Source organism: Salvelinus sp. IW2-2015, linkage group LG4q.1:29 (assembly GCF_002910315.2).
Source record: "Salvelinus sp. IW2-2015 linkage group LG4q.1:29, ASM291031v2, whole genome shotgun sequence".
Lineage (NCBI taxonomy): Eukaryota > Metazoa > Chordata > Actinopteri > Salmoniformes > Salmonidae > Salvelinus > Salvelinus sp. IW2-2015.
This window is the reverse complement of record NC_036842.1, coordinates 3116449-3144174: the sequence shown is the minus strand read 5'-3', so window position 1 is coordinate 3144174 and position 27726 is coordinate 3116449. Positions and strand designations below refer to the sequence as shown.

The following is a 27726-nucleotide window of genomic DNA, read 5'->3' as shown; positions in this document are numbered from 1 at the left end:
AACGTATTACAATCAAAACAGGCAAAAGAATCAGTACAGAGACACAGTGGAGTCGCAATTCACGGCTCAGACACGAACGTATGTCGCAGGTCTACAGACATCAATCACAAACAACAAAAGGAAACCGAGCCACGTCGCGGACACCACCCGACATCTTTCTTTCGGATAAGCTAACACACTTTTCGCCCGCTTGAGGATAACACAGTGCCACCGATGCGGCCAATACCAAAGGACTGTGGGCCTTCCTTCTACCTGTAGCCGATGTGAGTAAAGACATTTAAGCTGTTTAACCCTGGCCAAAAACAAAGGAGCTGATTGTGGACATCAGGAAACAGCAGAGTTAGCACCCCTAATCCACATCGCCGAACCGCAGTGAGAAGGTTGGAAAGCTTCAAGTTCCTTGGCCGTACACTCACTGGCAAACTGAAATGGTACACCCACGCAGACAGTGTGGTGAAGAAGCGCAACGAAGGCGCAACAGCGCCTCTTCAACTTCAGGAGCTGAAGATATTTGGCTTGCACTAAAACTTTACAAGGCCCAATTGAGAGCATCCTGTACGGCTGTAATCACCGCCTGGTACGGAACTGCCCCGCCGCCAACCACAGACCTCCAAAGGGTGTTGTGGTCTGGCCCAACGCTCACCGGGGGCAAAACTACCTGCCCTCCAGGTCACCTAAAGCACCCGATTGTCACAGGAAGTCCAAAAAGTCATCAAGGACAACAACCACCCAAGCCACTGCCTGTTCACCCCGCTATCATCCAGAAGTGAGGTCAGTACAGGTGCATCAAAGCTGGGACAGAGTGACTGAAAACAGCTTCTATCTCAAGGCCATCAGACTGTTAAATAGCCATCACTAGCACGTTAGAGCTGCTGCCCTATATACATAGATCGAAATCACTGGCCACTTTAATAATGGACACCTAGTCACTTTAATAAATATTACATATTTGCATACTCATCTCATATGTATATTACTGTGTTCTATTATACTGTATTAGTCTATGCCACTCCTGAACATTCCTCGACCAAATATGATATATTCTTAATTCCATTCCTCACTTTAGATTGTGTATTGTTGTGAAATTGTTAAGAATTTACTTGTAGATATTAGTGCACTGTTGGAGCTAGAAACACAAGCATTTCGCTACACCCGCAATAACATCTGCCAAACGTGTATGTAAACCAATGGAATATTTGATTTGAGTTGTGCCATATGGAAAATATTTTTTTCTACTGGGAAATTCCAAGCATCTTATGAATCTTAACCATACCTCTTGGGAATGTCGTAAGATTGGGCTGCCTCTTCAATTTTCACTTGAACGACATACCCAAATCTTAAAAAAGACAGCAGGGTTCAAACTGTAAACCCATTCCTACATTGATATAAAAATTGATTTACCTATGCTACATTTTATCTCTGGACCCTCAGGATGACCAATCAGAGCAAGATACTGAATGTAAGTACATTATTTACCTTCAGAGTGAATGTCAACCAGTTCTGTGCTTAATTTTTTTTTGTGCACTCTCCTCAAACAATAGCATGGTATTTTTTCACTGTAATAGCTGTGAAATTGGACGTGCAGTTAGATTAACAATAATTAAGCTTTCTGCCCATATAAGACTTGTCTATGTCCTGGGAATGTTCTTTTACTTACAATGTCATGCTAATCATATAGTGCATGTTAGCTCAACTCTCTCCCGCGGTGGGGACACGATCCCATTGAGGTTAACCTCATGACAAAACCAGGATCCTCCTTGTTTGGTGCATAAAATATTACACAAACCTTATTACCATTACCAGAGCCTCAACAACAAATCATTCTTTCTCCTCAATTATATTGCTTTAACATGAAAAATTCAACTTATGTACCAAAATTGCAACACCATGTTTGTTGCTTGAAAATAAGATATGAAAATACCTGCCCAACCCAATCCCTTTTCAATTACAGCCTCTGAATCAACCAATTAGTTGATTGAATAAAAGCTATATCCACTTGTTAGATTTGAGATAACATACCGGAACACATTTTCTTCCTCTTAATAGGATTCTGTGAACCGTTGATATTCCATAAAATGAATTTTTATATGTTTCAGACATTATCAAACCTTGCATATTGGGTGTTAGAATTATTTAGAAAATCAATCATTTTTGGTGCTGCCATATATTAAACCTCAACATGGTTGCGCTAAAAAACACTTGCATGAGCCATAACCTAACACACCAACAACAAATCAAAAACTAACAACCACACCACACAAATCAAAAAACAGTAACAACCACCCCACACAACCAACAACAACAAAAACAGTAACAAACCACCCCACACACACAAACACAGAAACAACCACCCCACCCCACACAACACAAATCAAAACAGTAACAACCACACAACACAAAATCAAAAAACAGTAACAACCACACAACACAAATCAAAAACCAGTAACAACCACCCCACACAACACAAAATCAAAAAACAGTAACAACCACACCACACAACACAAACAAAAACATAACAACCACCCCCACAACACACACACAAAAAAATAACAACCCCCCCACACAACAAACAAAAACAGTAACAACCACACAACAACACACAAATCAAAAAACAGTAACAACCACCCACCACAACACAATCAAAAAACAGTAACAACCACCCACACAACACAAATCAAAAAAACAGTAACAACCACCCCACACAACACAACACAAAAAAACAGTAATAACCCCCCACACAACACAAATCAAAAAAAGTAACAAAACCACCCACACAACACAAACACAAAAAACAGTAATAACCCCCCACACAACACAACTCAAAAAAACAGTAACAACCACCCCACACAACACACAAATCAAAAAACAGTAACAACCCCCCACACAACACAAATCAAAAAAAACAGTAACAACCAACACAAACAAACACAAATCAAAAAACAGTAAACAACCACCCCACACAACACAAATCCAAAAAACATAACAAACCACCCACACAAACAAATCAAAAAACAGTAACAACCACACCAACAACACAAAAACAGTAACAACCACAACACACAACACAAAAAACAGTAACAACCCACCCACACAACAGAAAACAAAAACATAACAACACCCCACACAACACAAAAAACAGTAAACAACCCCCCACACACAAAACAGTAACAACCACCCCACAACAACACAAACAAAAAACAGTAACAACCACCCCACAACACACAACACAAAAAACGTAACACCCCCCAACAACAACAAAACAAAAACAGTAACAACCACCCCACACACACAACACAAAAAACAGTAACAACCACCCCACACACAACACAAAAACAAAAAACAGTAACAACACACCCCACACAACACAACACAAAAAACAGTAACAACCACCCCCACAAACACAAAACAAAAAACAGTACAAACCACCCCACACAAACAACACAAAAAACAGTAACAACCACCCCACACAACACAAAACAAAAACAGTAACAACCCCCACACAACACAACACAAAAAAACAGTAACAACCACCCCACACAACACAAAACACCCCACCCTCTCCCTTTGTTTTTCTACTTGAAGAAAAAAGCCCTCCTCCACTTGGTCTGCGAGAGACCGCTTGTAACCGAGAGAGTGTGAAATGTACATCCAACCTCATGCAGCCTCCTTTTATCCGCCGGCTCCTGATCATATCGGGAAAGATTGATCGCTGCAGTCCTTCCAAGTCACCACTCTCTTCTCCGATACATTCCCCTTCGCAGAGGCCAGCACTCTTTCTCTCCAGACCCCTGAGAAAGCGGATGATGTCAGTATGGGCGGCTGATTCTCGTGTGGGTATTGGTGCAAAGGAACCGTGGAACTCGGTGAAGCTCAGATTCTACCAAATCCACCCCCAGAGATTCAAGATCATTTGTCTCACGCATTCCTCAGCCTGCCATCCTCCAGACCCTACTTGACTACTAAAAGTCTTAAAATGAAGTGCCTGTCTCAGTTAGCTGCATCCTGCACGGTTCTGTGGAGATCCTCATAAAGTTTGGCGTTCTTCTCAGCTTTCTTGATCAGCCGGTCATTTCCCTACACTGTTGATATCCGACCCACTGCCTCAATCGAGCCTCTGTAATATGACCGATACATCTTCTTGCATATCCATCTGAGATTGCTTACCTGAGAGACATCCGATTCAAGAATGGTGCCGACTACACCCATTTCTTCCATGGCCTTCTGTAGGGATATTGAAGGCCGACAACGAGCGGGTTCTATGTTCTGCCCTTTCAACATCATGCTTGCTGAAGTGCTAACAAGCTATCCCTGTTAGCCGCTGCGCTAGCGATCATGCTACGTATACGCGTTGAAGCTGATTTTTTTTAAACGCAGACGATAAAACAAATAAAAAAGTAACTTTCCCCTCAAAAAACATTATACTAAATTGACTATTCTATCGAACTTTGAGGAAATTGTGAGGGTTTTATCAGGAGGCTCCTTTCAGACAACCACCCTGCTTCGCGCATCACGACTCCGATCCTCTCTCCTTAAATATTTGTCATCTGATGTATTCGTTTTGCTCTCTGAATTTTTTTATTCAACTGTTAGCTGCCAGCTCCTGATATCAGGCATAAAAACTACAATCTGTGTCCCTGAATTAGCCTATTGCGCATGTGAGCCCAGCATGTTTTCCCCGATTTTCCCTGGGTAAATTAGCTGGCTAGTTGAACTATGCTAGCTTTTCGTCCTCATTGTCAAGTTCTTAAATACGGCACCCTCAACTTTAAAACAACTTTTATAGTTATAATACATGTAACTAAGACATCTTCTGGAAAGAAACTTGAAAATAATTTCTGTTTTTGTTGAATAGACAGAATGCTTTCGAGCTGCTAACAAAAACAAAATACCTAGTGTCGCAGTCTCCCTCGATGCTGAAAAGGCCTTTGATAGGGTTGAATGGCCATACCTCTTTCGCGTCTTGGAAAAGTTTGGTTTAGGCACCGTGTTTGTAAATTTGATAAAATCACTCTACAAATCTCCTAAAGCTAGGATTGCTACCAACGGGATTACTTCCTCCTCTTTCTAGTTTTCTATAGGGGGAACAGACAAGGTTGCCCAATTAGCCCCCACCTCTTTGCCCTCACCATCGAACCGTTGGCTGAGGCTATTAGAACGTGCCCTGACATACATGGCTTTGAGGTGGGCCCCCATACCCATAAATGATCACTCTTTGCGGACGACCTTATCTTATTTCTAACAAACCCAGAACACTCCCTCTCTCACTTGCAGATCCTACTACAGTGTTATAGTTATTTCTCTGGATATAAGGTCAATTTAGATAAAAGCGAAATCTTACCGTTGTCTGTCTTTGACCATCATACCATCAAGCACAAGTTTCCTTTTAGATGGTCGCCTATGGGCTTCACATATTTGGGCATAATGGTGGATGGTAACCTGAACAACCTCTATAAACTCAATCTGGCCAGTTTGTTACAAAAGGTGGAGGGTGACCTTTGTAAATGGATGGACTTACCTCTCACTCTACTGGGTAGAATCAATGTAATTAAAATGAATGTCCTGCCCAGATTTCTATATCTGTTTCAATCTCTCCCTATCCCTGTCCCCGCAGCATTCTTTTCCTCTCTCGACAAGATGACCAGATGGTTTATCTGGCACGGCAAAACCCCTAGGGTTGGCCTGGATAAACTGACCCTGGATTACAGTCAAGGAGGCTTAAACCTCCCCAATTTTAGAATGTACTACTGGGCTGCACAGTCTAGGTTTCTGGCTCAGAGGTTTGATAAGGGTCCCTCTCCCTCATGGTTGAACATTGAAAAGCTTGAGGTAAACGATGACACTGGGGCAGAATTGTTTTACAAATGGGACAGAAAATCTATAAAAACCATCACAGACAACCCTTTAATCATACATTCTGTCCTGACATGGTGCAAACTGCAAGAGCTGTTTGGACGAGGGGGATTCCTTTCCCCTAAAACCCCTTTGTGGAACAATAGATTGATTCCTATGTTTTTCCAGAATAGTAACTTTAGACCATGGTCTGATAAGGGGATCACTCTTCTGGAACATTGTTACGAGGAGGGAGTTCTTATGTCTTTTGATCAGCTGAAACAGAAATACCACTTGCCTAACAGGGACTTCTTTAGCTACCTACAACTACGAAACTTTATTAGGGTGTCTCTCAAGGGACAATGGAACCTACCTAAGATGTCACCTATTGAACAACTCTGCCACGCAGACCAACCACTGTTCAAGACCATTTCCCGTGTTTACGATGCTCTTATRTCAGGACTAACACTGCCTGGACTAGATAAACCCCGACTTAGATGGGAAAAAGATCTGGGTATTGATCTTGATGAGGGTCTATGGAGTGACCTATGCAGGAATGGTGTTACATCCACACTGAACTCCAGATACAGACTGATCCAGTTTAATTTCCTCCATCAGCTCTATATCACGCCATCTAGACTGCACAAGTTCAACCCTGATATCTCCTCCCTATGTTTTATATGTGGCTCAGATGAAGGAACATTCCTCCATTCCACTTGGCAGTGTTCAAAACTACACGGTTTCTGGCAGGGGGTATGCGATACCATATCCTCAATTCACGGGGTTGCATTCCCTTTAGACCCGGAGGTCTGTCTACTGGGCAACTTTACTAACACCAATCTTAGGCAAAGCCATACTATAAAGCTAACAGAAATATTGCTAGCGATTGCCAAGAAATGTATTGCCTTGAAATGGAAATTGGATTCCCCCCTGCCAGTTGCCATGTGGCTATCAGAAGTTAATAGTTGTATCCCACTGGAGAAAATCACGTACCGCTTGAGGAATAAGTTAAACACATTTTACAGAATTTGGCAACCTTTTATTGACTATATGGAGAATCTCCCCCCACATCACATTGAATGAATCTCTATATTATCCTTATATAATGTTTCACACGTAATGTATAATATGTAGCCTACGGCAGGTGACCATATGATCCAATGTCTCATTATAATCTTTTTTTATTGTATGTTTGTTTGTATATATAATTATAATTTGTTTGATTTTTACTTTCTTTGTTACGTTCATCTGTTACTGTCACTTTGTCCTATTGTTGTCTAATATCTTTTCACATTTGTCTTGAATGTTGTTAATTGGAAAATGCAAAAATAAAATCAAAAAAATCAAAAAAATCAATAACACTTGTTTTGAGCTGTGTTCTCCCTGGAACCCAACTGTGGCCTTGCAAAGTGAACATGTGAGAGATGGAGTGTGTCTGAACTTCAGTCTAGATAGAGTGAGAGGGATGGGAGGGTCTCTCTCTCGCTCTTTCCACCTGCTCTCTCTTGCTCTTTCCCCCTGCTCTCTCAATTCAATTTAAGGTCTTTACTGGAATGGGAAACATGCCAACATCGCCAAAGCAAGTGAAGTAGATAATAAACAAAAGTGAAATAAACAAAAATTAAACACTCACAGAAGTTCCAAAAGAATAAAGACATTTCAAATGTCATTATGTCTATATACAAAGTATTGTACAAAAACATAAATATGGGTTGTATTTACAATGGTGTTTGTTCTTCACTGGTTGCCCTTTTCTTGTGGCAACAGGTCACAAATCTTGCTGCGGTGATGGCACACTGTGGTATTACACCCAGTAGATAAGGGAATTGGGTTTGTTTTCAAATTCTTTGTGGATCTGTATCTCTAATACGGTCTTCTTTCTCTCTCTCTCTCATCAAAAAATATATTTTAGATTCTTCAAAGTAGCCACCCTTCGCTTTGATGACAGCTTTACACACTTGGCATTCTCTCAACCAGCTTCACCATGGAATATTTTTCCAACAGTCTTGAAGGAGTTTCCACATATGCTGAGCTCTTGTTGGCTGCTTTTCCTTCACTCTGTGGTCCAACTCATCCCAAACCATCTCAATTGGGTTGAGGTCGGGTGATTGTGGAGGCCAGGTCATCTGACGCAGCACTCCATCACTCTCCTTCTTGGTAAAATAGCCCTTACAGCCTGGAGGTGTGTTTGGTCATTGTCCTGTTGAAAAATATATGAAGAATGCTGTGGGAACCACACATGCAGAGATCATCCATTCACCTACTCTGCGTCTCACAAAGACACAGCGGTTGGAACCAAAAATCACAAATTTGGACTCATCAGACCAAAGGACATATTTCCACCGGGCTAATGTCCATTGCTCATGTTTCTTGGCCCAAAAGCAAGTCTCTTCTTATTGGTGTCCTATATTAGTGGGTTTCTTTGCAGCAATTCGACAATGGAAGGCCTGATTCTCCTCTGACAGCTGATGTTTCAGAGGACTTATGCTCTGCAGCAGAGATAACTCTGGGTCTTTCCCTCTGGCTCACGCTCTCTTTCCCCCTGCTCGCGCTCTCTTTCCCCATGCTCGCGCTCTCTTTCCCCAAGCAAGTCTCTTCTTATTGGTGTCCTTTTTAGTGCTCTTGCAGCAATTCGACAATGAAGGCCTGATTCACCCACAGTCTCCTCTGAACATTGATGTTCAAGAGGACTTATCCTCTGCAGTAGAGTAACTCTGGGTTTTCCTCTGCCACGCTCTCTTTCCCCTGCCGCGCTTCTCTTTCCCCATGCTCGCGCTTCTTTCCCCATGCTCGCGCTCTCTTTCCCCCTGCTTGCGCTCTCTTTTCCCCCCATTGCTCCGCTCTCTTTCCCCTGCTCGCGCCTCTCTTTCCCCTGCTTGCGCTCTCTTTCCCATGCTCGCGCTCTCTTCCCCCTTGCTCGCGCTCTTCTCCCTCTCCGCTCTCTTTCCCCTGCTCGCGCTTCTCTTCCCCCTGCTCGCACTCTCTCCCCTGCTCGCGCTCTTTCTTTCCCCTGCTCGCCTCTCTCCTTTTCCCCTTGCTCCGCGCTCTCCTTTTCCCCTGCTCGCACTCTCTTTGTTCCCCCTGCTGCGCTCTCTTTTCCCCCTGCTCGGCCACTCTTTTCCCCTGCTCGCACTCTTTTTCCCCTGCTCCCTCGCTCCTTGCTCGCCCTCTCTCTTGTTTCCCCTGCCCGCACTCTCTCTTTCCCCTGCTCGCACTCTCTCTTCCCCCCTGGCTCGCGCCTCTTTCTCCCCTGCTCGCCACTCTCTGTTTTCCCCTGCTCGCCTCTCTTTCCCCTGCTCCGTCTCTTTCCCCTGCTCGCACTCTCTTGTCCCCCTGCTCGCGCTCTCTTTCCCCCTGCTCGCACTCCTTTTCCCCCTGCTCGCGCTCTCTTTCCCCTGCTCGCACTCTCTTGTTTCCCCCTGCTCGCACTCTCTTTTTCCCCCCTGCTCGCACTCTCTTGTTTCCCCTGCTCGCGCTCTCTTTCCCCCTGCTCGCACTCTCTTGTTTCCCCCTGCTCGCACTCTCTGTTTTCCCCTCTGCGCACTCTCTTGTTTCCCCCTGCTCGCCACTCTCTTTCCCCTGCTCGCCCACTTCTCTTGTTTCTCCCCTGCTCCGCACTCTCTTGTTTCCCCCTGCTCCCACTCTCTTTCCCCCTGCTCCCGCACTTCTCTTGTTTCCCCTGCTCGCACTCTCTTGTTTTCCCCCTGCTCGCACTCTCTTGTTTCCCCCTGCTCGCACTCTCTTTCCCCATGCTCGCGCTCTCTTTCCCCCTGCTCGCACTCGCTTGTTTCCCCCTGCTCACGCTCTCTCTTGTTTCCCCCTGCTTGCACTCTCTCGTGCCATGGCAACCTCTCACTCTCTCCCAGCTCCACTTATAGATGTATGAGCTGAGCACTAACAGAGGCCTAATTCACAGGCTGTTCAGAGTTCAAAACCACTTCATTATTACTAGCCACTGTGCATGTCTGCACACTCTAAATACCCTCCTGAGAATACCTTTTACCACACACACCGAATAACGCTCTCCTCCTCTGAGGCTAGTAAATACTGCAGCATACTGCATTCTGTACTCATTAGGGAGACCCCGTCATGTTGCAAGGGGGAGAATGTTGTTTAAATCTACCTATTCCAGGTCACAACGCGGAGAAAATGACTTTGAAACAACGTTGATTCAACCAGTTTATGACCAGTGGGAGGAAAGCTTACTGTGGTTTAACTTTAAGCCACTGTGAATGTACAGGTAGACAGAATGCTCTGCTCACCCCGTACAAGAGGTTCTTGACCAGCGTGGGGCACGCACCGCACGCCCACCCACACACACAGCTCACCCCATAGAGGTTCTTGGAAAGTGTGTGGAAGAGGACCATCATCCCAGTGGCAGCAGAACCGTACATAAACATGCAGGTGTAGAAGTTGTTGTACCTAAAGAGAGGACAATGGAAAATACAATATTTATGCAAAATTGACTTGACTTCTATATGTAATGATAATATTCAACATTATTTAAAAAAATATATAGAATTGTCCTCCAAAGTGGGTGGTGGGGACAAGCCAATATATACATACAGAACAAATATTGATTTGATAAGTCTACTTCCATATTTCTGTTCTTGTTATACTCAATATTAATATCTCAATGTTTTTAAATAAAAACAGAATAAACTAGAAAAGGTACATTTCCTGAAGAAAATGTGTGTTTCATGTGGTACTACCAGAACATGGATCGTCCCATCAGTGACACCACAAAGGCTATAAAGACCACGGTCAGCAGAGTGACCAACCAGCTGAGGATGACCGCCATCGTGGCACATGCCAACTCCTTCGCGTAACGACCTCCTGGCAGAGAGACAGGGACAGACAGACGTCGTCAGCTTGAACCTACTTCAGAAGAAAAGATCTAGACTGTAAATGGAACGACCATAGGAGTTGGCTGTTCCGCACTAGAAAAGACCCTGTGCCCGGGTTACATAACCAGACCAACCTGCTCTGCACTGACTCTTAGACCACATTAACATCCTTCACAAACATACAACACCCATTCGGGGGCAGAGTGTCATGTGCTTAGTGCCTCTGAACCTGGAACACGTTMGCGTGGGCTCGAATCAGAACCACTGCCCTTCTGACACGCACTCCTCCAACCTTTCCACGGGTCCCTATCCATTTAATAAATGAATAAATGTCAAAATATGCTCATGATACCACTTACCCACGTTGCTGGGYTGGAGGCACTTCTTAAACAGGTAGAGGAAGGTTGCTATGGCAGTCGTGTAGTTGATGATGGTGCCAACATGGGCCGGGTACGCCACCACCACCACGCCGAGCAGGTCAAAGAACACCATGTTGCCATGGGCATACTCGGACGGGTCCGCCAGCTCCTTAGACATGACCAGGTGCTTCAGTACTGCCAGGATGTTGTCACCTAGGGATACGATGAGGTAATGTATCTAATACATTTGATTTATTTGTGTGAGGGCAATTTGGATAAGCAGTTTAATAAATGAACAATGGATCAGAGGGTTTTGTCTGTTCAAATCCRATCTGGATTATACTGCCCATGTGCCCTTTAGAAGGCAACAGCCTGAATGGCTGTAGGGATTCACTGGTATAATTAGTCGAMCAATTGCTTTCAATAAAAGCATTTGCTAAGCAAACACAATGCAATATATCAATCATTAAACAAACAGCAGAGCAACGCAATATATCAATCATTAAACAGACAYYGGGATCAGTGGGAGGATGAGATACATGAATGTGTTGCATTCTATGCAAAGACAACAACACCCCTAAACAAATAGGCCAACAATACAAAGGCAGAGATACACTATATATACAAAAGTATGTGGACACCCCTTCAAATTAGTGGATTTGGCTATTTCAGCCATACCCGTTGCTGACAGYTGTATAAAATCAAGCACACAGCCATGCAAWGTCCATAGACAAACATTGGCAGTAGAATGGCCTTACTGAAGAGCTCAGTGACTTTCGATGTAGCACRGTCATTGGATGCTACCTTTCCAACAAGTCAGTTCGTCAAATTGCTTTCCTGCTAGAGCTGCCCAAGTCAACTGTAAGTGCTGTTATTGTGAYGTGGAAACYTCTAGGAGCAACAATGGCCCAGCCGTGAAGTGGTAGGCCACACAAGCTCACAGAACGGGCCCACCGAGTGCTGAAYTGCGTAAAAYTKGTCTGTCCTTGGTTGCAACACTCACTACCGAGTTCCAAACTGCCTCGGGAAGCAATGTCAGCACAAGAATTGTTCGTCGGGAGCTTCATGAAATGGGTTTCCATGGCTGAGAAGCCGCACACAAGCCTAAGATCACCAAGCGCAATGCAAAACTTCAGCTGGAGTGGTGTAAAGCTTGCCGCCATTGGACTCTGGAGCAGTGGAAACACATTCTCTGGAGTGATGAATCACGCTTCACCATCTGGCAGTCCGACGGACGAATCTGGGTTTGGCGGATGCCAGGAGAACGCTACTTGACCGAAGGCATAGTGTCAAGACTGTCCTGTGAGGACAATAATTCTAACATAAAAATGGGGGAACGGTCAGTGAGGAGCAATTGAAAACTAATGTAATATTGCTTTTCATTTTGTGATGACATTAAAAACTCTATGGACGAAATACTGTAAGTTGGAAAGTATATCCCCTTTGTCAAGTTTCCATCCAATACGTTGCGCATATAATATGAAAAATGAAAGTATTTTTGTTAAGATATGCATGTGATTTTAGGAGGTATAAGAGTATCTATCTCCTTTAAACTGTACATAAGTAAGTAGCCACGCCCCGAGTATGGTTGGAGAGCGTGTCAGACTGATGGAACCGTCCTTTTCRGAGGAYAACGCTACCGAAGTTCTACCAACACATTGACTGTAGCACTCGCTCTGACAAAACATTGGACCACTGCTACTCAACTTTTTGAAAAGCCTACAAGGCCCTCCCCCGCCCTCCCTTCGGCAAATCTGATCACGACTCCATTTTGCTCCTCCCTTCCTATAGGCAGAAACTCAAACAGGAAGTACCCGTGCTACAGACTATTCAATGTGGATCTGACCAATCGAAATCCATGCTTCAACATTATTTTGATCACGCGGACTGAGATACAAAACCTATTTCCCCTCAGAACACTGAGAAGAGTTGGCATGCGTCCTCAGATCCTCAAAAGGTTCTACAGCTGCACCATCAAGAGCATCCTGACTGGTTGCATCACTGCCTGGTATGGCAACTGCTCGGCCTCCGACCGCAAAGCACTATAGAGGGTAGTGCGAACGGCCCAGTACATCACTGGGGACAAGTTTCCTGCCATCCAGGACCTCTATACCAGGCGGTGTCAGAGGAAGGCCCTGAAAATTGTCGAACACTCCAGCCACCCTAGTCATGGACTGTTCTCTCTGCTACCACATGTCAAGCAGTACCGTAGCGCCAAGTCTAGGTCCAAGAGGCTTCTAAACAGCTTCTAGCCCCAAGCCAAAAGACTCCTGAACATCTAGCCAAAGGCTACCCAGACTATTTACATTGCCCCCCCCCACACCACTGCCACTCTGCTGTCATCTATGCATAGCCAATTTAATTAACTCTACCTACTACCTCAAATAACCGGTGCCCCCACACCCGCACATTGACTCTGTACTGGCACGCCCCTGTATATATTGTTATTTTTTACTGCTCCTCTTTAWATTACTTGTTACTTTTATCTCTTATTCATATTTTTTGAAACGGCACTGTCGGTTAGGGGCTCGTAAGTATGCATTTCACTGTAAGGTTGTATTCGGCGCATGTGACTAATAAAATMTGATATGTTCCGGGTAGCCTCTTAGAATAACATTGATACGGTGACTGAGTTTATCTGGTAATGCATAGGAGATGTTGTACCCACTGTGACTATTAAAACCTAGATTGCATCATTCGTGCAAAACTGAAAGCACAAACCACCGCATTTAAAAATTGCAAGGTGACTGGGAATATGGCCGAATACAAACAGTGTAGTTATTTCCAACGTATGACAATCAAACAGGCAAAAGAATCAGTACAGAGACACAGTGGAGTCGCAATTCAACGGCTCAGACACGAGACGTATGTGGCAGGGTCTACAGACAATCACAAACAACAAAAGGAAACCGAGCCACGTCGCGGACACCGACATCTTTCTTTCGGATAAGCTAAACACCTTTTTCGCCCGCTTTGAGGATAACACAGTGCCACCGATGCGGCCAGCTACCAAGGACTGTGGCCTCTCCTTCTCCGTAGCCGATGTGAGTAAGACATTTAAGCGTGTTAACCCTGGCAAAAACAAAGGAGCTGATTGTGGACATCAGGAAACAGCAGAGGTTAGCACCCCCTAATCCACATCGCCGGAACCGCAGTGGAGAAGGTGGAAAGCTTCAAGTTCCTTGGCGTACACGTCACTGGCAAACTGAAATGGTACACCCACGCAGACAGTGTGGTGAAGAAGGCGCAACGAAGGCGCAACAGCGCCTCTTCAACTTCAGGAGGCTGAAGATATTTGGCTTGGCACCTAAAACTTTTACATAGGCCCAATTGAGAGCATCCTGTACGGCTGTATCACCGCCTGGTACGGTAACTGCCCCGCCCGCAACCACAGMACTCTCCAAAGGGTGGTGTGGTCTGCCCAACGCTTCACCGGGGGCAAACTACCTGCCCTCCAGGTCACCTAAAGCACCCGATGTCACAGGAAGTCCAAAAAGTTCATCAAGGACAACAACCACCCAAGCCACTGCCTGTTCACCCCGCTATCATCCAGAAGGTGAGGTCAGTACAGGTGCATCAAAGCTGGGACAGAGTGACTGAAAAACAGCTTCTATCTCAAGGCCATCAGACTGTTAAATAGCCATCACTAGCACGTTAGAGGCTGCTGCCCTATATACATAGACTTGAAATCACTGGCCACTTTAATAATGGAACACTAGTCACTTTAATAATATTTACATATTTTGCATTACTCATCTCATATMTATATACTGTGTTCTATTATACTGTATTTTAGTCTATGCCACTCCGACATTSCTCGACCAAATATTGATATATTCTTAATTCCATTCCTTRACTTTAGATTGTGTGTATTGTTGTGAAATTGTTAGATATTACTTGTTAGATATTAGTGCACTGTTGGAGCTAGAAACACAAGCATTTCGCTACACCCGCAATAACATCTGCCAAACGTGTATGTAACCAATGAAATTTGATTTGAGTTGTGCCATATGGAAGAATATTTTTGTTTCTACTGGGAAATTCCAAGCATCTTATGAATCTTAACCCATACCTCTTGGGAATGTCGTAAGATTGGGCTAGCCTCTTCAGTTTTGCGGCCTCTGAATATTTTTTCCGTGATAAGGTCTCAATAGGTCTAAACGTGGCCGTGATAGACCTCTCAATCTGAGTCCATCCCAAATGGAAATCACAATTGCCCCAGTGTCTGGCCAATTTGGCTACGTCACATGATATGTTATATAGTTCTACATTGGATAATGCTAGTCCTCCTCTATCCCTTGGAGCATATAACTTGTTCACATTTATTCTGGGGGTTTTCCCAAAGATAATCCTTAGTCATTTGATTGTATTGCTTAAATAGTAAGGAAGAAATGGTCACAGGCAGCATCATAGACACATCATTGAACTGTGGTGTCGCACCTATTTTAACAGTATTTATTTTGCCCTATAAAGTAAGATTAAGCAACCTCCATTTATCAAGATTATTATTTATTTTTTGTAGTAGTGGCATCATTAATTTGCATGATATTCTGTAGCTGTAGTCTTATATTTCATCCCTGATGGCATCCATTTGAACAGAAATTAAGCAATTGCAACAGGAGGATACATTTTTATTTTAACTAGGCAAGTCAGTTAAGAACAAATCTTCTATTTGATTTGGGGACACCGCCAGAAGCTCTTTTTATTTTATTTTTTAAATGCATTCAAATTAACGGCATCTAAGTTACATTCAGACTTATAAAGCGTTGAATAACACATTGTCAATATATTTTGTACCAGTCAGTACCTCCCCACTTTCATTTTTGATAGCTGGTATTACAAAACTGGAATCTTTTTGTTTACATTTTCTAGCCAATAATTTAACCTGCTTTTTCATAAAAGTTGGTCCTCTGCCGAAACATTGCATACTCAGCCTTTTTTGTTAAAGATCTCATGTAATTGAAACTTCAGATCACAGACTTTTCTTGGATAACTCTTTTTCCAACTCTTTAATTTGTCCCTTTCTTTCTACTGGTGTGTGCCATTATTTTGCCCTTAACAAACTTTAGAGGCCTCCCACACTGTACTCATTTATCAGTGGAGCCAATGTTTGTCTGAAAAAAACACTTAAGATGAAATGTTTAGTTTTAGAATAAGGATGAATTCATCCTCGATCTAACGCTTTTCTTAGAGATATCAGCCTCCACTGCTATACATAATTCCACTATTGCGTGGTCAGTCAAAGTAATAACCCCTATTTTACAATCTATCACCTCTTTAGTCATACTCTTGGAAATTAGGAAGTAATCTATCCTGGAATTATATTTATGGTTATGTGAATAAAATGAATATTCCTTCTCTCTAGGATTGAGAGAAGGAAGTCTCCATACGTCTACCAGATCCCTCATTAAGGTTATGAGAGAAATCATTGGTGGAAATACAGTGGTGGCGGGAGACTTTAACCAGGTTCAAGATGGTATCTTTGATAAAGCTACTTATTCTAACGCTGTACCAGGGGACAGAGCAGCGATACAACAACCTCTTAAGGATCTGACCCTCCCCCCCCCCCCCAANTTTCCCCCTGCTCGCACTCTCTTGTTTCCCCCTGCTCGCACTCTCTTTCCCCATGCTCGCGCTCTCTTTCCCCCTGCTCGCACTCGCTTGTTTCCCCCTGCTCACGCTCTCTCTTGTTTCCCCCTGCTTGCACTCTCTCGTGCCATGGCAACCTCTCACTCTCTCCCAGCTCCACTTATAGATGTATGAGCTGAGCACTAACAGAGGCCTAATTCACAGGCTGTTCAGAGTTCAAAACCACTTCATTATTACTAGCCACTGTGCATGTCTGCACACTCTAAATACCCTCCTGAGAATACCTTTTACCACACACACCGAATAACGCTCTCCTCCTCTGAGGCTAGTAAATACTGCAGCATACTGCATTCTGTACTCATTAGGGAGACCCCGTCATGTTGCAAGGGGGAGAATGTTGTTTAAATCTACCTATTCCAGGTCACAACGCGGAGAAAATGACTTTGAAACAACGTTGATTCAACCAGTTTATGACCAGTGGGAGGAAAGCTTACTGTGGTTTAACTTTAAGCCACTGTGAATGTACAGGTAGACAGAATGCTCTGCTCACCCCGTACAAGAGGTTCTTGACCAGCGTGGGGCACGCACCGCACGCCCACCCACACACACAGCTCACCCCATAGAGGTTCTTGGAAAGTGTGTGGAAGAGGACCATCATCCCAGTGGCAGCAGAACCGTACATAAACATGCAGGTGTAGAAGTTGTTGTACCTAAAGAGAGGACAATGGAAAATACAATATTTATGCAAAATTGACTTGACTTCTATATGTAATGATAATATTCAACATTATTTAAAAAAATATATAGAATTGTCCTCCAAAGTGGGTGGTGGGGACAAGCCAATATATACATACAGAACAAATATTGATTTGATAAGTCTACTTCCATATTTCTGTTCTTGTTATACTCAATATTAATATCTCAATGTTTTTAAATAAAAACAGAATAAACTAGAAAAGGTACATTTCCTGAAGAAAATGTGTGTTTCATGTGGTACTACCAGAACATGGATCGTCCCATCAGTGACACCACAAAGGCTATAAAGACCACGGTCAGCAGAGTGACCAACCAGCTGAGGATGACCGCCATCGTGGCACATGCCAACTCCTTCGCGTAACGACCTCCTGGCAGAGAGACAGGGACAGACAGACGTCGTCAGCTTGAACCTACTTCAGAAGAAAAGATCTAGACTGTAAATGGAACGACCATAGGAGTTGGCTGTTCCGCACTAGAAAAGACCCTGTGCCCGGGTTACATAACCAGACCAACCTGCTCTGCACTGACTCTTAGACCACATTAACATCCTTCACAAACATACAACACCCATTCGGGGGCAGAGTGTCATGTGCTTAGTGCCTCTGAACCTGGAACACGTTMGCGTGGGCTCGAATCAGAACCACTGCCCTTCTGACACGCACTCCTCCAACCTTTCCACGGGTCCCTATCCATTTAATAAATGAATAAATGTCAAAATATGCTCATGATACCACTTACCCACGTTGCTGGGYTGGAGGCACTTCTTAAACAGGTAGAGGAAGGTTGCTATGGCAGTCGTGTAGTTGATGATGGTGCCAACATGGGCCGGGTACGCCACCACCACCACGCCGAGCAGGTCAAAGAACACCATGTTGCCATGGGCATACTCGGACGGGTCCGCCAGCTCCTTAGACATGACCAGGTGCTTCAGTACTGCCAGGATGTTGTCACCTAGGGATACGATGAGGTAATGTATCTAATACATTTGATTTATTTGTGTGAGGGCAATTTGGATAAGCAGTTTAATAAATGAACAATGGATCAGAGGGTTTTGTCTGTTCAAATCCRATCTGGATTATACTGCCCATGTGCCCTTTAGAAGGCAACAGCCTGAATGGCTGTAGGGATTCACTGGTATAATTAGTCGAMCAATTGCTTTCAATAAAAGCATTTGCTAAGCAAACACAATGCAATATATCAATCATTAAACAAACAGCAGAGCAACGCAATATATCAATCATTAAACAGACAYYGGGATCAGTGGGAGGATGAGATACATGAATGTGTTGCATTCTATGCAAAGACAACAACACCCCTAAACAAATAGGCCAACAATACAAAGGCAGAGATACACTATATATACAAAAGTATGTGGACACCCCTTCAAATTAGTGGATTTGGCTATTTCAGCCATACCCGTTGCTGACAGYTGTATAAAATCAAGCACACAGCCATGCAAWGTCCATAGACAAACATTGGCAGTAGAATGGCCTTACTGAAGAGCTCAGTGACTTTCGATGTAGCACRGTCATTGGATGCTACCTTTCCAACAAGTCAGTTCGTCAAATTGCTTTCCTGCTAGAGCTGCCCAAGTCAACTGTAAGTGCTGTTATTGTGAYGTGGAAACYTCTAGGAGCAACAATGGCCCAGCCGTGAAGTGGTAGGCCACACAAGCTCACAGAACGGGCCCACCGAGTGCTGAAYTGCGTAAAAYTKGTCTGTCCTTGGTTGCAACACTCACTACCGAGTTCCAAACTGCCTCGGGAAGCAATGTCAGCACAAGAATTGTTCGTCGGGAGCTTCATGAAATGGGTTTTCATGGCTGAGCAGCCTAAGATCACCAAGCGCAATGCAAAACTTCAGCTGGAGTGGTGTAAAGCTTGCCGCCATTGGACTCTGGAGCAGTGGAAACACATTCTCTGGAGTGATGAATCACGCTTCACCATCTGGCAGTCCGACGGACGAATCTGGGTTTGGCGGATGCCAGGAGAACGCTACTTGCCCGAATGCATAGTGTAAAGACTGTCCTGTGAGGACAATAATTCTAACATAAAAATGMGGGYARGGTCAGTGAGGAGCWATTGAAAACTAATGTAATATTGCTTTTCATTTTGTGATGACATTAAAAACTGTATGGACGAAATACTGTAAGTTGGAAAGTATATCCCCTTTGTCAAGTTTCCATCCAATACGTTGCGCATATAATATGAAAAATGAAAGTATTTTTGTTAAGATATGCATGTGATTTTAGGAGGTATAAGAGTATCTATCTCCTWTAAACTGTYCATAAGTAAGTAGCCACGCCCCGAGTYWGGTTGGAGAGCGTGTCAGACTGATGGAACCGTCCTTTTCRGAGGAYAACGCTACCGAAGTTCTACCAACACATTGACTGTAGCACTCGCTCTGACAAAACATTGGACCACTGCTACTCAACTTTTTGAAAAGCCTACAAGGCCCTCCCCCGCCCTCCCTTCGGCAAATCTGATCACGACTCCATTTTGCTCCTCCCTTCCTATAGGCAGAAACTCAAACAGGAAGTACCCGTGCTACAGACTATTCAATGTGGATCTGACCAATCGAAATCCATGCTTCAACATTATTTTGATCACGCGGACTGAGATACAAAACCTATTTCCCCTCAGAACACTGAGAAGAGTTGGCATGCGTCCTCAGATCCTCAAAAGGTTCTACAGCTGCACCATCAAGAGCATCCTGACTGGTTGCATCACTGCCTGGTATGGCAACTGCTCGGCCTCCGACCGCAAAGCACTATAGAGGGTAGTGCGAACGGCCCAGTACATCACTGGGGACAAGTTTCCTGCCATCCAGGACCTCTATACCAGGCGGTGTCAGAGGAAGGCCCTGAAAATTGTCGAACACTCCAGCCACCCTAGTCATGGACTGTTCTCTCTGCTACCACATGTCAAGCAGTACCGTAGCGCCAAGTCTAGGTCCAAGAGGCTTCTAAACAGCTTCTAGCCCCAAGCCAAAAGACTCCTGAACATCTAGCCAAAGGCTACCCAGACTATTTACATTGCCCCCCCCCACACCACTGCCACTCTGCTGTCATCTATGCATAGCCAATTTAATTAACTCTACCTACTACCTCAAATAACCGGTGCCCCCACACCCGCACATTGACTCTGTACTGGCACGCCCCTGTATATATTGTTATTTTTTACTGCTCCTCTTTAWATTACTTGTTACTTTTATCTCTTATTCATATTTTTTGAAACGGCACTGTCGGTTAGGGGCTCGTAAGTATGCATTTCACTGTAAGGTTGTATTCGGCGCATGTGACTAATAAAATMTGATATGTTCCGGGTAGCCTCTTAGAATAACATTGATACGGTGACTGAGTTTATCTGGTAATGCATAGGAGATGTTGTACCCACTGTGACTATTAAAACCTAGATTGCATCATTCGTGCAAAACTGAAAGCACAAACCACCGCATTTAAAAATTGCAAGGTGACTGGGAATATGGCCGAATACAAACAGTGTAGTTATTTCCAACGTATGACAATCAAACAGGCAAAAGAATCAGTACAGAGACACAGTGGAGTCGCAATTCAACGGCTCAGACACGAGACGTATGTGGCAGGGTCTACAGACAATCACAAACAACAAAAGGAAACCGAGCCACGTCGCGGACACCGACATCTTTCTTTCGGATAAGCTAAACACCTTTTTCGCCCGCTTTGAGGATAACACAGTGCCACCGATGCGGCCAGCTACCAAGGACTGTGGCCTCTCCTTCTCCGTAGCCGATGTGAGTAAGACATTTAAGCGTGTTAACCCTGGCAAAAACAAAGGAGCTGATTGTGGACATCAGGAAACAGCAGAGGTTAGCACCCCCTAATCCACATCGCCGGAACCGCAGTGGAGAAGGTGGAAAGCTTCAAGTTCCTTGGCGTACACGTCACTGGCAAACTGAAATGGTACACCCACGCAGACAGTGTGGTGAAGAAGGCGCAACGAAGGCGCAACAGCGCCTCTTCAACTTCAGGAGGCTGAAGATATTTGGCTTGGCACCTAAAACTTTTACATAGGCCCAATTGAGAGCATCCTGTACGGCTGTATCACCGCCTGGTACGGTAACTGCCCCGCCCGCAACCACAGMACTCTCCAAAGGGTGGTGTGGTCTGCCCAACGCTTCACCGGGGGCAAACTACCTGCCCTCCAGGTCACCTAAAGCACCCGATGTCACAGGAAGTCCAAAAAGTTCATCAAGGACAACAACCACCCAAGCCACTGCCTGTTCACCCCGCTATCATCCAGAAGGTGAGGTCAGTACAGGTGCATCAAAGCTGGGACAGAGTGACTGAAAAACAGCTTCTATCTCAAGGCCATCAGACTGTTAAATAGCCATCACTAGCACGTTAGAGGCTGCTGCCCTATATACATAGACTTGAAATCACTGGCCACTTTAATAATGGAACACTAGTCACTTTAATAATATTTACATATTTTGCATTACTCATCTCATATMTATATACTGTGTTCTATTATACTGTATTTTAGTCTATGCCACTCCGACATTSCTCGACCAAATATTGATATATTCTTAATTCCATTCCTTCACTTTAGATTGTGTGTATTGTTGTGAAATTGTTAGATATTACTTGTTAGATATTAGTGCACTGTTGGAGCTAGAAACACAAGCATTTCGCTACACCCGCAATAACATCTGCCAAACGTGTATGTAACCAATGAAATTTGATTTGAGTTGTGCCATATGGAAGAATATTTTTGTTTCTACTGGGAAATTCCAAGCATCTTATGAATCTTAACCCATACCTCTTGGGAATGTCGTAAGATTGGGCTAGCCTCTTCAATTTTCACTTGAGACGACATACCCAAATCTTTAAAAAAAGACAGCAGGGGTTCAAACTGTAGAACCCATTTCCTACATTTGAATATAAAAATTGATTTTACCTATGCTACATTTTATCTCTGGGACCCTCAGGATGACCAATCAGAGCAAGATTACTGAATGTAAGTACATTATTTACCTTCAGAGGTGAATGTCAAACCAGTTGCTGTGCTAAMTTTTTTTTGTGCACTCTCCTCAAACAATAGCATGGTATTTTTTCACTGTAATAGCTGGTGGAAATTGGACGGTGCAGTTAGATTAACAATAATTTAAGCTTTCTGCCCATATAAGACTTGTCTATGTCCTGGGAAATGTTCTTTTTACTTACAATGTCATGCTAATCATATTAGTGCATGTTAGCTCAACTCTCCCGCGGTGGGGACACCGATCCCATTGAGGTTAACCTCATGGAAAAACCCAGGATCCTCCTTGTTTGGTGCATAAATATTACACATAACCTTATTACCATTTACCAGAGCCTCAACACAAATCATTCTTTCTTCCTCATACTTATATTGCTTTAACATGACAAAATTCAACTTATGTACCAAAATTGCAACACCATGTTTTTGCTTGAAAATAAGATATGAAATACCTGCCCAACCCAATCCCTTTTCAATTTAGCAGCCTCTGAATCAACCAATTTAGTTGATTGAATAAAAGCTATATCCACTTGTTAGGATTTGAGATAACATACCGGTACACATTTCTTCCTCTTAATAGGATTCTGTGAACCGTTGATATTCCATAAAATGATATTTTTATATGTTTCAGACATTTATCAAACCTTGCATATTGGGTGTTAGAATTATTTAGAAAATCAATCATTTTTGGTGCTGCCATATATTATAACCTCAACATTGGTTGCGCTAAAAACACTTGCATGAGCCATGAACCTAACCACACAACACAAATCAAAAAACAGTAACAACCACACCACACAAATCAAAAAACAGTAACAACCACCCCACACAACACAAAACAAAAAACAGTAACAACCACCCCACACAACACAAAACACAGTAACAACCACCCCACCCCACACAACACAAATCAAAAAACAGTAACAACCACACAACACAAATCAAAAAACAGGAAAGGCTCAATTCCTTCACACGTTCACTGCAAACGAATGGTACACCACGCAGACAGGTGGTTGAGTCAGAAGCGGCAACCCAAGGCGGCAACAGCGCCTGCTTCATCCAGAGGCTGAAGATATTTGGCTTGCATCCTAAAACTTTACATAGCCCAATTGAAAGCATCCCTGACGAGCTGTATCAACGCGCTGTAACGGTATGCGCGCCGCCGCAACCACAGCACTCTCAAACGGTTGGTTGGGCTGCCCAAGCTTCACACGGAAACTACCGCCCTCCAGGTCACCTAAAGCACCCGATCAAGAAGCCAAAGTTCATCCAAGACAAACACCAACGCACTGCCTGTTCACCCCGCTATCATCCAGAACCTAGGTGAAGGTCAGTAAGGCGGGCAGTCAAAGCTGGGACAGAGTGAATGAAAAACAGCTCTATCTCAAGCCATAGACTGTTAAACTAGCCACACTAGACGTAGAGCTGCCTCCCTATAACATAGACTTGAAATGCACTGGCCATTAATGAACCACTAGTCACTGAATGATTTTACATATTTTGGCATTACTCATCTCATATGTATATACTGCGTATTGTTTCATTATACTGTATAGTCTATTCACACTCGACATTCCTCGACAAATATTATATATTCTTAATCCATTCCTTATTTAGATTGTGTTATTGTTAACTTTTGTAGATATTACGTTAGATATTAGTGCACGTTGGACTGAAAAAGCATTTATCGCTACAACCCGCAAAACATCTGCCAAACGTAGTATTGTAAGCCAATGAAATTTGTTGAGTTTGCATATGAAGAATACTTTTTTGTTTCTACTGGGAAATTCAAGCACTTAGGAATCTTAACCCAACTCTCTGGAATGTCGTAAATTGGAGCTCTCTTCAATTTTCACTTAGACGACATACCAACTTTAAAAAAGACAGCAGGGGTTCAAACTGTAGAACCAATTTCACATTTGAATATAAAAATTGATTTTACTATGCTACATTTTATCTCTGGGACCCTCAGGATGACAATCAGAGCAAGATTACTGAATGTAAGTACATTATTTACCTTCAGAGGTGAATGTCAAACCAGTTGCTGTGCTAATTTTTTTTTGTGCACTCTCCTCAAACAATAGCATGGTATTTTTCACTGTAATAGCTGGTGAATGGACGGTGCAGTTAATTAACAATAATTTAAGCTTTCGCCATATAAGACTTGTCTATGTCCTGGGAAATGTTTTTACTTACAAGTCATGCTAATCATATATAGTGCATGTTAGCTCAACTCTCCCGGTGGGGACACCGATCCATTGAGGTTAACCTCATGGAAAAACCCAGGATCCTCCTTGTTTGGCATAAATATTACACTAAACTTATTACATTTACCAGAGCCTCACACAAATCATTCTTTCTTCCTCATACTTATATTGCTTTAACATGACAAATTCACTTATGTACAAAATTGCAACACCATGTTTTGCTTGAAAATAAGATATGAATACTGCCAACCCAATCCTTTTCAATTTAGCAGCCTTGAATCAACCAATTTAGTTGATTGAATAAAAGCTATATATCCACTGTATAGGATTTGAGTAAGTAAATACTGGGTGCACGAACTTCTTCTCTTAATAGGATTCTGTGAACGTTGATATCCATAAAATGATATTTTTATATGTTTCAGACATTTATCAAACCTTGCATATTGGGTGTTAGAATTATTTAGAAAATCAATCATTTTTGGTGCTGCCAATATATAACCTCAACATTGGTTGCGCTAAAACACTTGCATGAGCCATGAACCTAACCACACAACACAAATCAAAAACAGTAACAACCACACCACACAAATAAAAAACAGTAAACAACCACCCCACACAACACAAAACAAAAAACAGTAACAACACCCCACACAACACAAAAACAGTAACAACCACCCCACCCCACACACACAAATCAAAAACAGTAACAAAACCACACAACACAAATCAAAAAACAGTAACAACACACAACACAAATCAAAAACAGTAACAACCACCCACACAACACAATCAAAAAACAGTAACAACCACACCACACAACACAAAAAAACAGTAACAACCACCCCACACAACACAACACAAAAACAGTACAACCCCCCACACAAACACAAATCAAAAACATAACAACCACACAACACAAACACAAATCAAAAAACATAAAACCACCCACACAACACAAATCAAAAAAAAGTAACAACACCCACACAAACACAAATCAAAAACATAACAACCACCCACACAAACACAAATCAAAAAACAGTAAAACCACCCACACAACACAAATCAAAAAAAAACATAACAACCACCACACCAACACAACACAAAAACAAAAACCCCCCCACCACAACACAAATCAAAACAGTAACAACCACCCCCACACACACAAACAAAAAACAGTAACAACCACCCCACAACAACACAAATCAAAAAACAGTAACAACACACAACACAAACACAAATCAAAAAAACATAACACACCCACACAACACAAATCAAAAAACATTAACAACCACCCCACACAACACAAATCAAAAAAACATAACAAACCACACCACCACAACACAAAAAGTAACAACCACAACACACAACACAAAAAAAACATAACAACCACCCCACACAACAAAAACAAAAAAACACAGAACACCACCCCACACAACACAAAAACATAACAACCCCCCACACAACACCAAAAAAACAGTAACAACCACCCCACACAACCACAAATCAAAAAACATTAACAACCACCCACACACAACACAAATCAAAAAACAGTAACAACCACCCCACACAAACACAAAAACAAAAACAGTAACAACCACCCCACACAACACAAACAAAAAACATAACAACCACCCACACAACACAAATACAAAAAACATAACAAACCACCCCACAAACACAACACAAAAAACAGTACAACCACCCCACACAACACAAAACAAAAAAACAAACAACGCCACCCGCCACACAACACAACCACACACACAACACTAACAACCAACACACCACACAACACACAAACCACCAAAACCCAATCAAACAACCACCCCACACACACACACACACAAAAACACACCACCCCGAACAACCACCCCACACACCAACACCCCACCTCCCCTTTGTTTCTACTGAAGAAAAAACCCTCCCACTTGTCTCGGAGAGACCGCTTTAACCGGGAGGAGAGGGGTTGGAAATGTACACCAACTCATTGGCAGCCTCCCTTTACCGCCCTCCTGATCATATCGAAAGATTGATCGCTTCAGTCCTTCCAAGTCACCTCTCTCTCTCCCGAACATCCTCCAGAGCCCGCACTCTTCTCTCCAGACCCCTGAGAAAGCGATAATGTCATTATGCGCTAGCTCGTTTTCATGGTGCAAACCGTACGTCGTGGAAGCCAAGTCGACCAAATCCCCCCCAACATTCAACAAGTGCGCACGCATTGCCCAGCTCCATCCTCCAAACCCTTACTGGACTTTACGAAAAAGTTGTCTTTTAAAAAGGAGGGCCGGCGCAGGGACGGCAGCGCACGGTGCAGGAAGCCTTTTCAGAAAGTGGGCGGCGTTGCCACGGCGTGATGCAGCCGGGGAGCGCCTACCACTGTGAAGCCGACCCACGGCCTTCAGCGAGCCGCGGAATAGGACCGAGACAGTCGGCGGCAGATGCCAGGAATCGGACCGAAACACCAGGCAAAGATGCGCAGGGCCGACTACCCCAGGCTGTGCCATGCCGCTGATGAGAATCCAACCACAACAAGCGGGGAGCGCCCGGGCAACATCAGGCGTGGCGGAATGCGAACAGAGCAGCCGGGGAGCCGCGCACAGCAGCGACGTAGACCGGGAACGGGAGGGGGGTAAACCAACGATAAAACAAAGAAAAAAGGACGCCCCGCAAAAACAAGGATCCGAAAGTACTTAGGCGAATCGAACGAGGAAAAGGGAGGGGGAGACAAGCGCCCTGGGCAGACAACCACCCTGCGGCCAGGCAACACGACGCCACCGCTCGCCGGAAAAGAGGCAGGAGCGGAGCGGGCGCGCGGAAGGGGAGCAACGGGGACGGCAACAGCGCCGGAAGCAGCAAGGAAAAACTACAAGCGGTGCCCGAAGAGCGAGCCAGGACCCAGCCAGGGTGCCCCGAGGCGCCGGGATCTGGATTATATGAAGTGGTGGATCGGGTAGAAGCTGTAGTTGGCATAGGATTGTTTACTGTTTTTTGTGTTGTATTGTGTGGGTGGTCTGTTACTGTTTTTTGATTTGTGTTTGTGTGGTGTGGTTGTTACTGTTTTTTGATTGGTTTAGTGTTGGGGGTGGTTGTTACTTTTTTATTTGTGTGTGTGGTTGTTACT

General features: G+C 43.7%; 3 protein-coding genes across 4 annotated transcripts in view; 1 reads left to right on the top strand and 2 right to left on the bottom strand.

The window, feature by feature from the left end:
- The window catches only part of LOC111961251 (E3 ubiquitin-protein ligase UHRF2), a 254746-nt gene that overhangs the window by 104613 nt on the left and 122407 nt on the right, over window positions 1-27726 (top strand). The gene's annotated exons all lie outside the window — the stretch shown is intronic.
- On the bottom strand, window positions 9533-11259 carry LOC139024937 (endoplasmic reticulum metallopeptidase 1-like). The gene is made up of 3 exons (XM_070439934.1): window positions 11036-11259; window positions 10542-10665; window positions 9533-10251 (listed from the first exon to the last, which is right to left on the bottom strand). Exons 1-3 carry the CDS (start codon window positions 11211-11213, stop codon window positions 10032-10034), a joined length of 522 nt encoding a protein of 173 aa, XP_070296035.1. The 5' UTR covers window positions 11214-11259; the 3' UTR covers window positions 9533-10031.
- LOC111962808 (endoplasmic reticulum metallopeptidase 1-like) overlaps window positions 16621-27726 on the bottom strand; it is a 28377-nt gene continuing 17271 nt past the window's right edge. For both annotated transcript variants that reach the window (XM_070440410.1, XM_023986143.2), the window contains 3 exons: window positions 18119-18331; window positions 17625-17748; window positions 16621-17334 (listed from right to left, as the gene is read on the bottom strand). In XM_070440410.1, the coding sequence (XP_070296511.1) occupies window positions 17115-17334; window positions 17625-17748; window positions 18119-18331 (557 nt within the window). In that variant the 3' untranslated portion in view covers window positions 16621-17114. The remainder of the gene's footprint in view (window positions 17335-17624; window positions 17749-18118; window positions 18332-27726) is intronic.